The sequence below is a fragment of the Trichosurus vulpecula genome, chromosome 4, assembly GCF_011100635.1.
Source record: "Trichosurus vulpecula isolate mTriVul1 chromosome 4, mTriVul1.pri, whole genome shotgun sequence".
Classification (NCBI taxonomy): Eukaryota; Metazoa; Chordata; class Mammalia; order Diprotodontia; family Phalangeridae; genus Trichosurus; species Trichosurus vulpecula.
This window is the reverse complement of record NC_050576.1, coordinates 208179971-208194936: the sequence shown is the minus strand read 5'-3', so window position 1 is coordinate 208194936 and position 14966 is coordinate 208179971. Positions and strand designations below refer to the sequence as shown.

At 38.7% G+C, this 14966-nt stretch overlaps 1 protein-coding gene across 1 annotated transcript in view; it reads right to left on the bottom strand.

Annotated features, from left to right (window-relative positions):
- Positions 1-14966, bottom strand: part of LOC118848058 (ATP-binding cassette sub-family A member 10-like) — a 118390-nt gene that overhangs the window by 85027 nt on the left and 18397 nt on the right. The window contains exons 6-9 of the mRNA XM_036756797.1: positions 13565-13791; positions 9573-9711; positions 7394-7579; positions 2624-2771 (exon numbers count right to left, since the gene is read on the bottom strand). Of these exons, the coding sequence (XP_036612692.1) occupies positions 2624-2771; positions 7394-7579; positions 9573-9711; positions 13565-13791 (700 nt within the window). The remainder of the gene's footprint in view (positions 1-2623; positions 2772-7393; positions 7580-9572; positions 9712-13564; positions 13792-14966) is intronic.

Genomic DNA, 14966 nt, shown 5'->3' with positions numbered 1-14966 from the left:
TCAGCTGCTGAATTGATCTTCCTAAAGCACAAGTCTGAGCAGTTTACTGACCCTTCCTCCTGCCCGTTCAATAAACTCCAGAGGCTCCCTATTATCTCCAGAATCAAATATAGAACACTCTGGTTCCGAAAACCCTTTCTACGCCTTCCTACCTTTCCAGTCTTCTTACACATCACTCCCCTCCATGTACTCTGTGACACAGTGACACTGGCTTCCTTTATCTTCTCACAAGACATTCCATCTTCTGATTCTGTCTTTTCATTGTCTGTCCCTTGTGCCTGAAATTCTCTCTCCCCTCAACTCCACCTCCTGGTTTCTCTGGCTTCCTTCAAGTCTCGGCTAAAATTCTGCCTTCTGCAAGAAGCCTTTCCCGATTCTTAATGTCAGTACCTTCTGTCTGAGATTGTCTCCAACATATCCTACATAAACCTTATTTGTACGTAATTGTTTGCTTGTTGTCTTCCCCATTACACTGTTAGCTCCTCGATACAGGCGCTGTTTTTGCCTTTCTTTATATTCCCATAGCTTAGCACTAGTATCTATAGTAGGCTCTTAAATGTTTGTTGACTGGACACATTACCCTGCATTTTCTTATACGAGTAAATGTTTCATCAGCCCTAGAGAATGTAAATTTTTTAAGGAAAGGAATTACTTTTCATCTTGGTTTTTTTTTTTTAATTTTCAGGACTTAGCCCATAGTAGGCCCTAAATAATTATTTGTTGAGTTGAATTGACTTGAGCCATATGCAGAGAGCCAAGACGATCCCTTCCCCTGCACTGCACCCTAAGTTGGGTTTTGAAAGGCGAGCTTTCACCTTATCTTATCTGGAACTGGGGTACCACATCACTGCCCATCCAGCTCCAAACCGTGCTGCAGCCACTCTGGTCCTTCTCTGCCTCTCAACAAAACCTGGACTCCTACCTCAGATGGATCCATGATCTCATCAATGTGGATATCCACTGCAATAATGCAGATAATAACCTAGTCCACCTTGTATGACTCCTGTCTTCCCATATGTTTGCTGTTAAGGACGTACCCAACATGTTGGAGGATTTCCTCTATTTCTCTAGACGCTGGAAGATAGTGTAAGATACAGGTTGTCCATCAGCCGTCCCTCACTCTCATCACGATGAAATCAGCCCATCTTCATTTTTGGTCATACAACTATTTGGTAACATCTTTTACCCTACTTCTGTGTATACAGTGTGTCCCTAAACTCTGGACACATAGGCAAAAAATGCATATTTTGAAATATCTGGAATATTAACAGACCTTAGCCCCTTGACTGCTTTTTCTGGAGTATGCTAAAGGAGAAGGTGTACTCAATGAAAATCACAGATGCAACACACTTGATTGAATGCATAAAGAGTGAATGTGCTAAAATTGACAGCCACGTGGAGTTACTGCATCGAGTTCACGTGAATCCTGCAAAGCGCATCAACCTTTGCATCACAAATGATGGAAATCATATTGAAGATGTTATTTGTTAATATTCCAATTAAATAAAATGTTATTGAAAATTTCATTCATTTCATTTCTTGAAAATATTCATTTTTTCCTATGTGCCCAGACTTTAGGAACAACCCCTATAATGCCTCACAGCCTATTTATACCCACTGTGGACCTCTTTTTTGCCCTCTAAATTATTTCAGTCATTTTTCAGTTGTGTCCGACTCTTCATAACCACTTGTGGGTCATGGCAAAGGTACTGGAGTGGTTTGCCATTTCTTTTTTCTCCAGCTCATTTTACAGATGAGGAACTGAGGCAAACAAGGCTAAGTGACTTGCCCAGGGTCACATAGCCAATAAGTTTCTGAAGCTGGATTTGAACTCAGGAAGATGAGTCTTCCTGACCTTAGGCCTGGCACTAGATGCACTGTGCCCACCTAAACGACTAAATATTGCTCATTTTTCATTCTTCAGAGACTATAGCAACAGAGTTCAGCCATTTAAACACTGAGCCACCTGGGATAGAGTGCTAAGCCTGGAGTTAGGAAGACCTGAGTTCAGATGTGGCCATAGACACTTTACTAGCTAGGTGAACTTTGGCAAGTTAAAAATCTCTGTTTGCCTCAGTTTTCTCATATGTAAAATGGGGATAATAGCATCTACCTCCTAGGATTGTTGTGTCAAATGAGATAATTACAAAGAAATAATTATAATAATTATTACTTATATTATATATTTTATTATATTCTATTAATATATTATATTTACTTATATATCCTGTGTCACTATTAATTATATTATAGTAATTATTATAATTATCAAATAAGATAATAATTATAAAGAAGTAACTATAGCACAGTTATTATTATGTTAGCTATTATTATTTATTATCATTGTTATTATTATAACACTACCAGTAGAATACTGATGTTAAAAAGATGGGCCTTTGTTTCTAGGAGACATTTGGAATAATTAAAAGAATTTAGCAATTTCCTCAAGATGATCTATCCTGCTCTAAATTGAGAAATCATTCTATCTATGATAATAACATATCATTGCAGTGGAAAATATTTGTTAACGTGGAAACATCAAATTTTCAGAGAATACTTTGAAAGAAAGAAAACAAAGTTTTGAGATTAATTTAAATTGAATTGTAACCACATTCATACTTACTAGGCAAGATTTTGTCAAAGTACAATGTCAACGCCAAATAGAAAAAAATATCAAAAAGCAATATGAAAAATGTTGCTAGGATTAGATATGACTCTCCTGAAGGATCAGGAAAGGTAACACCTCTTAAGTCATAGTCCAGGAGGATAATCTAAAAACAAAACAAACAAATTAAAAGGAAGAACAGAATTAAAGTTATCAGTAACAAGAATTATAGTTCGATTTGATGGTCAACTTCATTAATCAGTCGAAATGAACTTTTCCTTGTTAGCAATCCTAATTCACAGAGAGAGTCAGTGTTCAAAAAGAAGTAAATGACATAGGGGAAAATCAAAAGTCCTGAAAAGATTTTACTGATAGTCCACTGCTGGCTTTTCCAGTGATTGCTGCAAATGTCAGAACCATTAATCTCATACACTTATCAGGTTTAATTTTTGACTGTGCAATTGGGTATTAATTTGAAATGTCATAAGTGTGTCTATTAGGGTAGCTCATTTTCCATCACTGTAGTACTCAAAATTCTGGGCAACATGGAGTATCTTATAAATTAGCGTACCTCAATGATGTAAAACCACTGCATTGTGAAACCCTATGTCAGTGGTATCCAAATTTTTTTCTTCACACACCCCATTGGCAAAAAAAAAGTTTTGAATGTACACACCCAATATTTATATATTTAGTTGCTTTTTTAATAAATCACATATATACATACTACTAGACTATAAATATACATTTTAAAACTTACACACAAAATAGATATTTTGAAATGATGAGATGAAATAATATTTGATCCCAAAGGAGAAGACATGATCAGACTTGAGCTTTAGGAAAATCACTTAAGCACTTCTGCAGAGGGTGGTTTAAAGTAGAAACAGACTTGGGGCAGCTAGGTGGTGCAGTGAGTAGAGCACCAGCCCTGGAGTCAGGAGGACCTGGGTTCAAATCCTGCCTCAGACACTTGACACATGTACTAGCTGTGTGACCTTGGGCAAGTCGCTTAACCCCAATTGCCCTGCCAAAAAAAAAAAAAGAAGTAAAGACAGACTTGAAGTAGATAGATCAATTAGGAAGCTATTGTAATAATCCAGGTGGCAGGTGAAGAGATCTTGAACTAGGATTTAGTAACTGATTGCATATGTGAAGGTCAGCAAGGTTGTGGTGGTGACTATAGTTGTGACACTATATATAGTTTGAGTGACTAGAAAGAAAGTGGTGCCTTCAACAGTAAAATTGAAACTTAGGAGATAGGCATGTTGGGAGTGGGGATAAAGAGAAGAAATTAAATATCTGGGAAACAGATCACAGTCTATCTATGCCTGCTCATCTTGATTGACTCACTCTGACCTATTCAAAATATAAAAAGGGAGGAGAGGAGGCAGATCTCTCACTATCTAGGCATTGCCCCCAAATCCCAAAGCCCAACCTCAGAGGTGTGCCTGCCACAACCAGGAACTGATCCCAGGAAAAGTAGCAAGAGTGGAATTTTCCTGAAAGTATTCAGGCAGTTCTTTCGGGTAGCAGTTAGTTTAGAAGCCCTAACAGGGCCAACACTAGGCTCAGAGGAAAAGCAGCAGAGAGGGAAGCTAATAGGCTGACTGTGAGAGTCATGGGAATTGAGGGTAGGGGTTACAAAAGCATTCAACTGGAACAAATAATCGTTAGAAACATTCTCAAAAAACACTACCCAAATGATTTCACTCCCAGTCTCCTCATTTCTGGGGAAAGTTTGGAAAAGAAGCTTTCCTTTATCTAGGGTTCTGTCTAGAAACTGGGGAAAACAGTATAACATGGAGCTCTGCTCCTCACCTCCTCACAGTTTTATCAATAGCCTACTTGTCTAGTTAATCCTATGTTCTGCTCCCGGTGACTTCCATGATTAGGGACCCCTTACCATCCCAACTTATGGCTCTGCTTTTCTTTATTCTTTGTCTACATTCTCACTGTGACAGCCCCTCACAAATGACATAGTATCATCCCTTAGGAATTCAAAATATAGCCAAGCTTTCTAAGACCTCCCAGGAGGGTTATGGTATAGGGATCATAGATACATAAGTAAGCTAGGAAGGGTGTGTTGGGCATACATTTCTGAACATTCACAGGTTTCTATATCCTTTGCTTTTGGAGAGACTTGCACATAAGACTTTTCGTGGGCTTAGTTTTTTTTTTAAATAAGGAGAAGCTTACAACCAGACTCCTGTGTTTTTCCTACCATGTGGCAAAGAGCAGGAAAGGGATGAATTATCCCAGGGATTGCAAGCAGGGGAAAGCAGAGCAGGAACGGAAATGAGATCACTTTGTGAGGCTATTCATGGACTTGCTATAAACTGGGGGAAGCAAAGGAATAGAGGATCTGAGGACATAGAGGTGTTCAATATCTGGAGCAGATGCACTGTGCCGGGCAGAGCAAATTGAGAGCTACCTGGGGTACCATCAATAGCACTGCTGTCAGGATGAGAACTAGCAGAGTTCCAGGCCAGAGTTTCTTTCTCCCCCTGTTGACTCAGAACACTGCTGAGTAAACTCCTGCTGGGGTTTTGCTTTTTTTTTTTCTAACCTCCTCACCATCCATTTCCTTTCCAATCTCCTCAGACCAGCTGGGAGGAGAGGGGAGAAAGAAAAATTTAACCAAAGCTGCAACAACATTGCCTCCTGCTATTTGAAGCTTTGTCTTTTTTGTGTGCTTGTGTTTCTTTTGATACCTGAGTGTGTTCAAAAAAAATCACAGCGATGGAAAATTGTCAAATTCTATAACTGAGGAAGGCAGGGATGGGGCCTGAAGGTGTTAGGAAGAGATTTACTTTTTTTTCTTTTATTTTCATGTGTGTGTGTGTGTGTGTGTGTGTGTGTGTGTGTGTGTGTGTGTGTTATTTGAAGGGTATGTTACAAACCAAACCAAGAGACTTACATTTAACTTAGAGACAGATAAGTCCTTCACTAGCCAAAAGAGTAGAAGTCTAAGGGAGTTATAGGAAGAAATAGACAGCAAAACTATACTAATGGGAGACCTCAACTTCCCCCTCTCTGAACTAGATAAATCTAACCATAAAATAGACAAGAAAGAAGTTAAGGGGGTGAATAGAATTTTAGAAAAGTTAGATATGGTAGACCTCTGGAGAAAATTGAATGGGGCTAGAAAGGAATATACTTTTTTCTCAGTGGTATATGGCACCTACACAAAAACTAACCATGTACTAGGGCATAAAAACCTTGCAATCCAATGCAGAAAGGTTGAAATATTAAATCCATCCTTTTCAGATCATGATGCAATAAAATTATATATAATAAAGGGCCATGGAAAGAGACTAAAAATTAATTGGAGACTAAATAATCTAATCTTAAAGAATGAGTGGGCCAAACAACAAATCATAGAAATAATCGATAACTTCATCCAAGAGAACGACAATAATGAGACAACATACCAAAACTTAGGGGATGCAGGGAAAGCAGTTCTTAGGGGAAGTTTCATATCTCTAAATGCTTACACAAATGAAATAGAGAAAGAGGAGATCAATGAATTGGGCATGCAATTTAAAAAGCTAGAAAAAGAACCAATTAAAAATCCCCAACTAAATACCAAATTAGAAATTCTGAAAACCAAAGGAGAGATTAATAAAATTGAAATTAAGAAAACTGTTGGACTAATAAATAAAACTAAGATCTGGTTTTATGAAAAAAACAATAGCATAGATAAACCTTTGGTTAATTTGATTAAAAAGAAAAAAAGAACAAAAGAGTAAAAGTGATGATGATGGCAATGGTGGGGGTTGGGGGGGGGAGGTAGGAGTTGATGAAAGTAGACTACTCACAGGGATCTGGGGCACCTGGTGGCCAAATAACATATCACACCTCTCAGCTGGTTAAATATTGACAGATAAGTAATAACCTAGCTGTCTAGACTAGCAGAGGCTGAGGAAACAAGACAAGGACGGTTGTATTTATTACTAAGAGTATCTTTTGGCCCTACATTAGTGCTTCTCATCTAACTATGAGGCAACTAGGTGGCTCAGTGTGTTGGACTCAAGAACATGAGTTCAAATCTGACCCTGGGAGAGTCATGTCACTTCTGTCTGCCTCAGTTGCCTCAGCTGTAAAATGGGGATAATAATGGCATCCACCTCCCAAAGTTGTTGTGAGGGTCAAATGGGATAACATTGGTAAAACACTTAGCAAAGTAAGCTTGCTCATAGTAAGTGCTTAATAAAAGCTTATTCCCCCAGCACACAAAGGTGCTATGAGTTTTGCTAAGTATGCCACAAAATTTTGAATATGATATTATATCAGATAAAAAGAAAGGTTTGAATAATTTTGCTTAATATAAATTTTATTTAGTCAGTATGGCAAGTATAGTATCATACACACACACACACATACACACACGCTCACACAACCTTGCCTACTACACATATGCACTCACCTCAAAATAGCAGACCTTGAACTCCTAAAGAACTCAGCAATAATTACTTCTTATATTAAAGAGAAACTGAATGTGTCTCTTTGCTCTCCTTTAATGTTGCTGATTCAACCATTCCACATGCCTCGATTTCTACCACAAAGAACACTATGCCACAAGTAAATAGTCTGAGAGCTACTGGTATAGGCTACAGCTAGATACTGCTTAGTGTGAACAATGAACCCTCTTAATGGTCTCATTATTTGAGCAAAGTCAGAATGGCATTGGCTGGAAAATGTTAATGGTTAGCAGGCTAAGCGTGGAAATTGTCAAGTATCAAAACCTTTAGCATGAAGATGCCTCATAGCTCAGATTAGACTTACCCGCACCATTCCAGCACTAAAGGCAAAGGGGCTGAGGAGACATAAAATCCATTCCAAAGAGGCAGGAAGTTGCTTGTACAATGTAGCAAATCCCAAACACCCCCAAAACACAGTAAGGAGGAAGGCAATCAGTCCAGTTAGCAGAGGTTTCTTTATCAGTACACATAGAAGGAAAGCAAGAGCTATCTGAAAGAGAAGAACCTTATTTGGCAATTTGGTCTTTGGATAGCAATGGAGAGTACAATGTAATAAGGATCTTTGTATTAAAATTTAACATTTATCTACATCCAGAAAAAAGAATTACAGAGTCTGAATGGAGATCAAAGCACACTACTACTTGCTCTCTCTCTCTTTTTTGTTTTCTTTTGCTTTGTTTCTTCTTTCTCGTGGTTTATTCCATTGGTTATAATTCTTCTTTGTAACATGACTAATGTGAAAATATGTTTAATGTGAATGTATATGCAAAGCCTATGTCAGATTTCATGCCATCTTGGGAAGGGCGAAGGGGAAGAAGGGGGAGAAAAGTTGGAACTCAAAAGCTTGCAGATGGGGCAGCTAGGTGGCACAGTGAGTACAGCACCGGCACTGGAGTCAGGAGGACCTGAGTTCAAATCCACCCTCAGATTCTTGACATACTTACTAGCTGTGTGACCTTGGGAAAGTCACTTAACCCCAATTGCCCTGCCTTCCCCCCTCCAAAATAACAACAAAAAAAATTGTGGAACTGAATGTTGTAAACTAAAAATAAATAAATACATTTTTAAAAAAAGGAAAAAAGAATTAGCATGTAGCCTCTGTCCCAAGGCCCATTAACATGGGGCTCTCTCTTCATTGGTAGAGATGAATGCCTTGCCCTGAGGAAGGAGCAGGAAAGGGTTGGCAAGAGAGCTCCAGTTCTTGGGCAGCTCCCCTTTGAGACTCTTCAAGTTTCAAGTCAAGTTGCTTGGGATGCTTCCGGTTCCCAGCTTTGAGAGAGGAGATGAGATGGAAGAGGGCAACTTCATTTCAGGTTGCTCATGAAAAAGACTTTGGGACGACATAGGGAGACATCTCTGGGAAGAGGAGCAGGCAGTCTCCATCATGTCCCTATATCCAGCTTGCTGCTCTAAAAACTTCTGGGAGTTTCCCCTTGGGTAAGATTCAGGACCCTCTCTCTGGGTTAAGCAGAGTTATCTTGCTCCCAGTGGGAGAGCTCCTTCATTTTGTATTGTCTGGTATATATTCTCCTACATATACCTTTTCTGATTCTTGTTTTGCTATAATTTGGATCCATTTGTGTTTCATTACTATTTGCTATGTGTCTCCATTGTGGAGGCTAGTATTTGGTGGGGAAAAGGTCAAACCTTGGATATAGAGCTTGTAGTCTTCCTTTCCCCCAAAACAACAAAGCATTCGGAGGTTAGATGGAACTTGATCATATTCCCTACAGTAGTAATATTTAAGGCAGCAGAAGACATAATCCTAGCCCAGTACCCCCATCCTCTGAGAACAGAGCTGTGGCCTCTGACCCCAAATTCCTACTTCCCCTTCCTGGCCAGAATTAAAGTCTCTCTTGGAGAAGGGTGGGGGAGAAAAGGTCAGAGATATCTATTCTGCCTCCCTTTGAGCCACACAATAACAACCTGCCACAGGTAGGCCTCACTATACTTCAGCCCTCTCTCTATATATGGGAGCCTCTCTCTGCTACTACAAATATGTATTAGGTACTTGTAACTATGGAGTCTTTCTCTCTTGAAGTGTTTCTCATTCTGAATCCAGCTCTTTATCCACTAAGTAACAGTATTATTGAGTCATTTTATTCAAAAATGGTAATCAATTTTTAACCACAAGCATAATACATGTCATATTAGAATTACAATGTGGAAAAAAGTTAACATGATTTTTTTAAAAGTGAACCTAATATAATGGAATACAGGTAATTTGTCTAAAATAATTTTTCATTGTCATACTCTGCCAAATGTACCTTTTTGATTACTATATTTTTAAAAGAATGTGGAAAAAAACTAACGGATGGAGAATTGAAGCAGCTCATATCTGAAGCTGATGCATCATTTTCCTCATAACAATCATGTCAAGTAGAAAAAAAAAAGAAGGGACTTAACAGCCTATGTGGATGTTATTATTGACTCAAATAGTTGACTCTGAAGTAGGGGAAGTAATATGTAGTTCAGCAACTTACCGTAGATAAACCATATAGAAGAAAAAGACTGAGTAACACAAAGTAGCCAGTCATGACGACAAGATGAGTAGATGTCACAAGTGCCAGAAATGTGGCCATAATAAAGATGTAGCCAGCATACAGCAAACCCCAGGAAAGCCTAAGGCAAAACACTGAATTATTCCCAAATTCCATATGCCAATGAAACATAAAATCATAGATCTTTGTTACAGTCCCTTTGTTACAGTCCCTTTCTTTCCATCAAGTATCTCCATCTATTCTCAGGGATGGATAAACAATTTTTCTCTTAAAAATTGCCAGAAACAGACTCCACAAGTAGAAAATGTTTTTCTTATGGATAGCCAGAATCTCTACTCTTTTGACTTAAACCTGTTTTGTTCATTCCTCTGTGGATACAGAGATCTCCTTTCTTCTTGTGAAAACTGTTCCCATAAATATGTTTAATAGGAATGTATATGTAGAGTTCATATAGGATTGCATGCTGTCTTGAGGAGGGGGAGGGAGGGTGAGAAAATTTAAAACTTACTGAAGTGAATGTTGAAAACTAAAAATAAATAAACTAAAAAAATTGGTCATGTAATGTTCATATGAAACAATGAAAGAACCCATGAGCTTTCTCTTTTCAAGGCAACCACCAACCCAAATTCTTTTAACCTATACTAAAAGTTCCTATTTTGCTTTTCACAGAATCATAGGCTTTTGGACCTGGAAAAAAGCATGAGATTTAGAGCAGGAAGAGATTAGAGGTTAGAGGTCATCTAATCCAGGAGTTCTTATCCTGGATTCTTAATCTAAGAAATATTTAGATAATCGCATTTCAACATATATTGCTTCTTTCATAAGTCTGTTTTAATTTTCTGCTTTAAAAAAAGTTAGTCTGAGAAATGATCTATAGGATTTGCCAGATTGCCAAAAGGGTACATGACTCAAAAAAGATTAAGAAACTCTGTCCTAATCCAATCCCTTTGTTTTACATTTATTGAAAATGAATTTCTAGAAGAACATGTGACTCCGTTTTGTTCTGTGTTAACCATTTTGCTGCATATGACCCCTCATAAATGGAAAAACCAGATGTGGCAGCTCGTGTCCTTCAAGGTCTCCTTTTCTTCCCATATTTGTACAAAAAGACTTAACTGGTAAAGGCAGAAGATTCCAGGGTCCTGAGAACATGCTCCTCCCTTGTCTGACCTGACAGTCAGTTTTCTTCTATTTAGTATAACTAGCTATCCTAAGAAGACAACTCCTGTAGCAAATGATAGAAGTTTTCTTTTAACAAGTATACTATGTTTATTTGTATAGCCACCTGCATTTTAGTGAATAGCTGTCTTTCTTCTCTTTGTTTTATATAATGTATAGATACTGCTCACTAAATTGTGAATGACACATTTATAATAACCGCTGGTGGGACGTGCTGCATTTTAAGTATAATAAAACCTGTTTCTGATTTGTTCTGGCTTATTCTTAGTAGCTAGTCAAATTGATAAGGGAATTCATATGACACAGTCAAGAAATCTGAGCTCCAGAGAGGTGAAGGGACCTGGCTGAGGTCACACACCAGTAGGAACTTCTTTCTTACAGCTAACCCAAATCCCAAGTAACTGGAAGGCTTGGGATGCAAACCTAGATAGATCCTTTGCATTATTTTGACTCTAAATCTAATTCTCTTTTCACTATAGCCAGATCTTCCCAATAGTTTTCCCATATCCTTATTCAAATGTCTCAAAATGGTACATACTACATTTGGCAAAGTATGACAACAGAAGAGCACTTTAGACATATTACTTAGGTCCTTGAAGCATCAATGTATGCCATTGAATCATAATGGCTTTTTTCACAATGCCACTCCAATAACAACTCATTATCTGCTTGTAGTAAAAACTGGTCACCACTTCAGAATACTTGCTTATGCATACAAGAAGAGCTGAGAAGCAGTGTTTCCTAGCGGTTAGAAAGTTGGACACAAAGCCAGAAAGACATGAGTTCAGAGGCCCCTCAGAGGCATAATGGCTATGTGACCCTGGGGAAGTCATTAACCCCAGGCAACTGTCCAAGACTACAGATCACAGCAAAGGTGATGATCCACCATGGTAGAGGTAGTTTTTCCCCTGAGCTGGCAATTCCCTGTATACCAACAACTTCTATCATGAACTGATTTTTTTCTATGGTAATAATCTTCCCTCATGAGGAGAAAAAATATCTTATATAGTCCTTTGAGCCTGCTTTGAACTAGCAGATCCCAGAGCCAGATCTCAGCAGGGAATTATTCCCATTGTGATCTGACCAGGTCAGATTATGCTCCTGACTCTTTCCCACAGACATAGATCAATGAAACCTCTCTCCAGAGAGTTAATTTTTTCCTGGAAATAAATAGAAAAACTCATAGGTTCTAAACCTCCCTTAAGGAAACCCTAGGGAGATAGAAAAAACTTCCATCAGAGGAAATGTAGAAATGGGAACCAGTGAATACAGGAGTTACTCTACGTGCTTAATCTGATCCAAAAAAGTTGCCTACAAAAAATGTTTCAATATTGTGATATATAATGTCCTGCCACTATCTTTTTAGAGGTAACAATGAAAGGAACGCTGGCTTTGGAATCAGGCCTGAATTCAAATTCTTCTTCTGTCCTTTGCTTCCTGTGTGATATTGGGCAAAGTCATTTAATCTCTCTGAGCTTCAGTTTCCTCCTCTGTAAAACTGAAGGGATTGGACTAGAGGTGGCCAGAAGGTAGCAGATAGAGCCAAGAAGACCTGGGTCCAGATCCCACCTTGGGCTACATCATCACCTATTGAAGATAGCACTGGATTTGGAATTAGAGAACTGGAGTTCAAATCCTAGGCCCTGCCACTTACTCCCTGTGAGATCCTGGGCAAGTTTCTTAACTTTTCTGGCCCTCACTTTCATCATCTATGAAATGAAGGTGTTAAACTCAATGGTCTCTGAAGTCCCTTCCAGCTCTAAACTGGTGATCCTGTGTGCTGTTTTCAAGCATTCCTCAGGTTCCTCTGAGTGGGAACAACTGAAACTGTTGTCCTGCCAACTGGTAGCTCTCATAGAAAGGGCTGAATAAATGCTTGTTGCCTTCCTGCCTGCGTGATGTCTCCTTATACTGCTGTACTATATTGGGAGGCAATGGATTGTTGTTGTTCGCCCTTCATTCTGGAAGAGGAGGGATCTGATGTCTCGACTTGCAAGTGAGTCAGATTTAAGTGAGGCAGAGCTGTGCAAAGTTATCAGCCTCATTCTCTCCTCCAGAGTCACCGAGGTCCAGTGGTAAGACGTCGGTCAGGACGACTGGTGATGGGGAGACACTGGAGGAGAGACAACAGAAAGGGAAACATGGCTGCCCTTGTCTCCAATGGCTTAAGCTGCATTCATTTTCCTAGTCTGTCACTTTAATGTGGACTTGCCTTCCACACATTTCCTGAAACTATGGAGTAAGCATGATACTCTTTTTTTTACCTCAAAGAAGCAGAAAAAAATTCTATTATCATTTCTTGTCTCCAACCCAAAAAATATCTATGAGAGTCATCTAATCCAAAGATAGGAACATATGAAGAAGTAACAAATAGAGCCAGTTTAAATTAATGATATTCAATTATGGCAATAATTTAACATAAAATTTAATATAACATATAACAATATTATAAAAATATTTTATATTACCATAAAATCCTACTTTCTATAGGAGGCCTTTCTCAATCCCCACTAACTTTAATGCCTTCCCTCTGTTGGTGATTTCCAATTTATCCTGTACATAGCTCCGTTTGTATTTAGTTGTTTTCAGGTTGTCCCTCTATTAGCCTGTGAGCTCCTTGAGGTCAGAGACCATCTTTTACCTTTATTTGCCTCCGCAATGCTTAGCACAGTGCCTGACACATAGTAGGTGCTTAATAAATGTGTATTGTCTGATTAGACAAGAACTCTGGTTTTGGAGCCAGGTTCCTATACTTCATTCATTTGCGCCACCCATTGACAAAGTGATTACTTTACCAGAATGCTGAACTTTGGAGACCCATCATTGTCATCCACTCTTTAATGTTTTTTCTGTCTCTTGTAATATTGAGCGATGCAAAATATATCAGTGGGGAAAAAGAAATTATGCAGAAGAAAATAAATATCTCATTTAGAAATCCTCCTTGGGCAATAAAGGGTAATGTCTTCATATTTATACCAGATACTGCCATGAGCATATCCATCACCGAATGATTTGTAGCAATCTAAATCAGAACGTTAACACAAAAAAATTATTATAATGAATAGTAGCAGATATCAAGAAATTACATAACCTCTTAATTCTTTCTGTTTTTAGTAGTCACATACATGCTAAATGCCTTAAATGTCAGGTCATTCATGTATATCAGGATCATGGATAAAGATCTGGCTGAACATATTTAACATAGCAAATTGCTTGCCATCTTAGGAATATGGGAGAGGAGGGAGGGAGCGAGGGGGGAAGAAAAGTTTGGAATTCAAAATCTTGTAAAATGAAGCTAAAATCATCTTTACATATATTTGGAAAAATACTATTTTTAAAAAAATCTGGCTGAGACCCCAGAGGTAATCATTCCAACTCCTTCAATTCACTAATGAGGAACTGAGGCCCAAAGAGATTAAGTGCCCCACCCAAGGTCACATAAGCAGTAATTGGCCTAGCTGAAATGAGAGGTACTATGGAACAGTGAAAGCTCAATAGTATCTGTAGTCAGAGGACCCTAGGGTCATAACCCACCCCCAACCACATACTACCTACATGACCTTGGTGAACAAAGCCAGCTCAAACCAAAAGTGACTGTTACATTTTCAATGTGAGCATCTACATCTCAGAAACTGGCAAACACTACAGAAATGAGGGCTTAAGTTATTGTTTGGTTGATGCTTTAGATTTAAGAAAGTGATCGAAGAAAACGTCAATAATGAAATTGAACTTAAAAGCATGTCAAAGGAATTTTTTTTGTTGAGATTTGGTTGTGAAGTATTTACTCACTGCTTTCAGCAGTTCATTTAGCCTCTCTTGGCTTAGTTTCCTCACCTGTAAAATGAAAGAGGTGGACTAGGTGTTTTCCAACTTGAAATCTACGATTCTTTGATCCTAAACCTCTGACTCCAAATCTAGTACACTTTCTGCTAGCGCAGCCTTCTGCTTTAGGGCTAGGCTGCTAGGTGGTGCCATTGTGCGCAGAGTACTGGCAAGCAGTCAGGTAGACCTGAGTTCAAATGTGACCTCCATCACATACCAGCTGTGTGATCTCAAGCAAGTCACTTACCTCACTTGTCAAATGAGGATACACCTATCTCCCGGGGTACTTAGCACAGTGCCTGGCACATAGCAGTGCTATATAAATGCTAGCTAGCTATTATTATTGTGGTGGTACCAAAATGTTGACATTTCTGA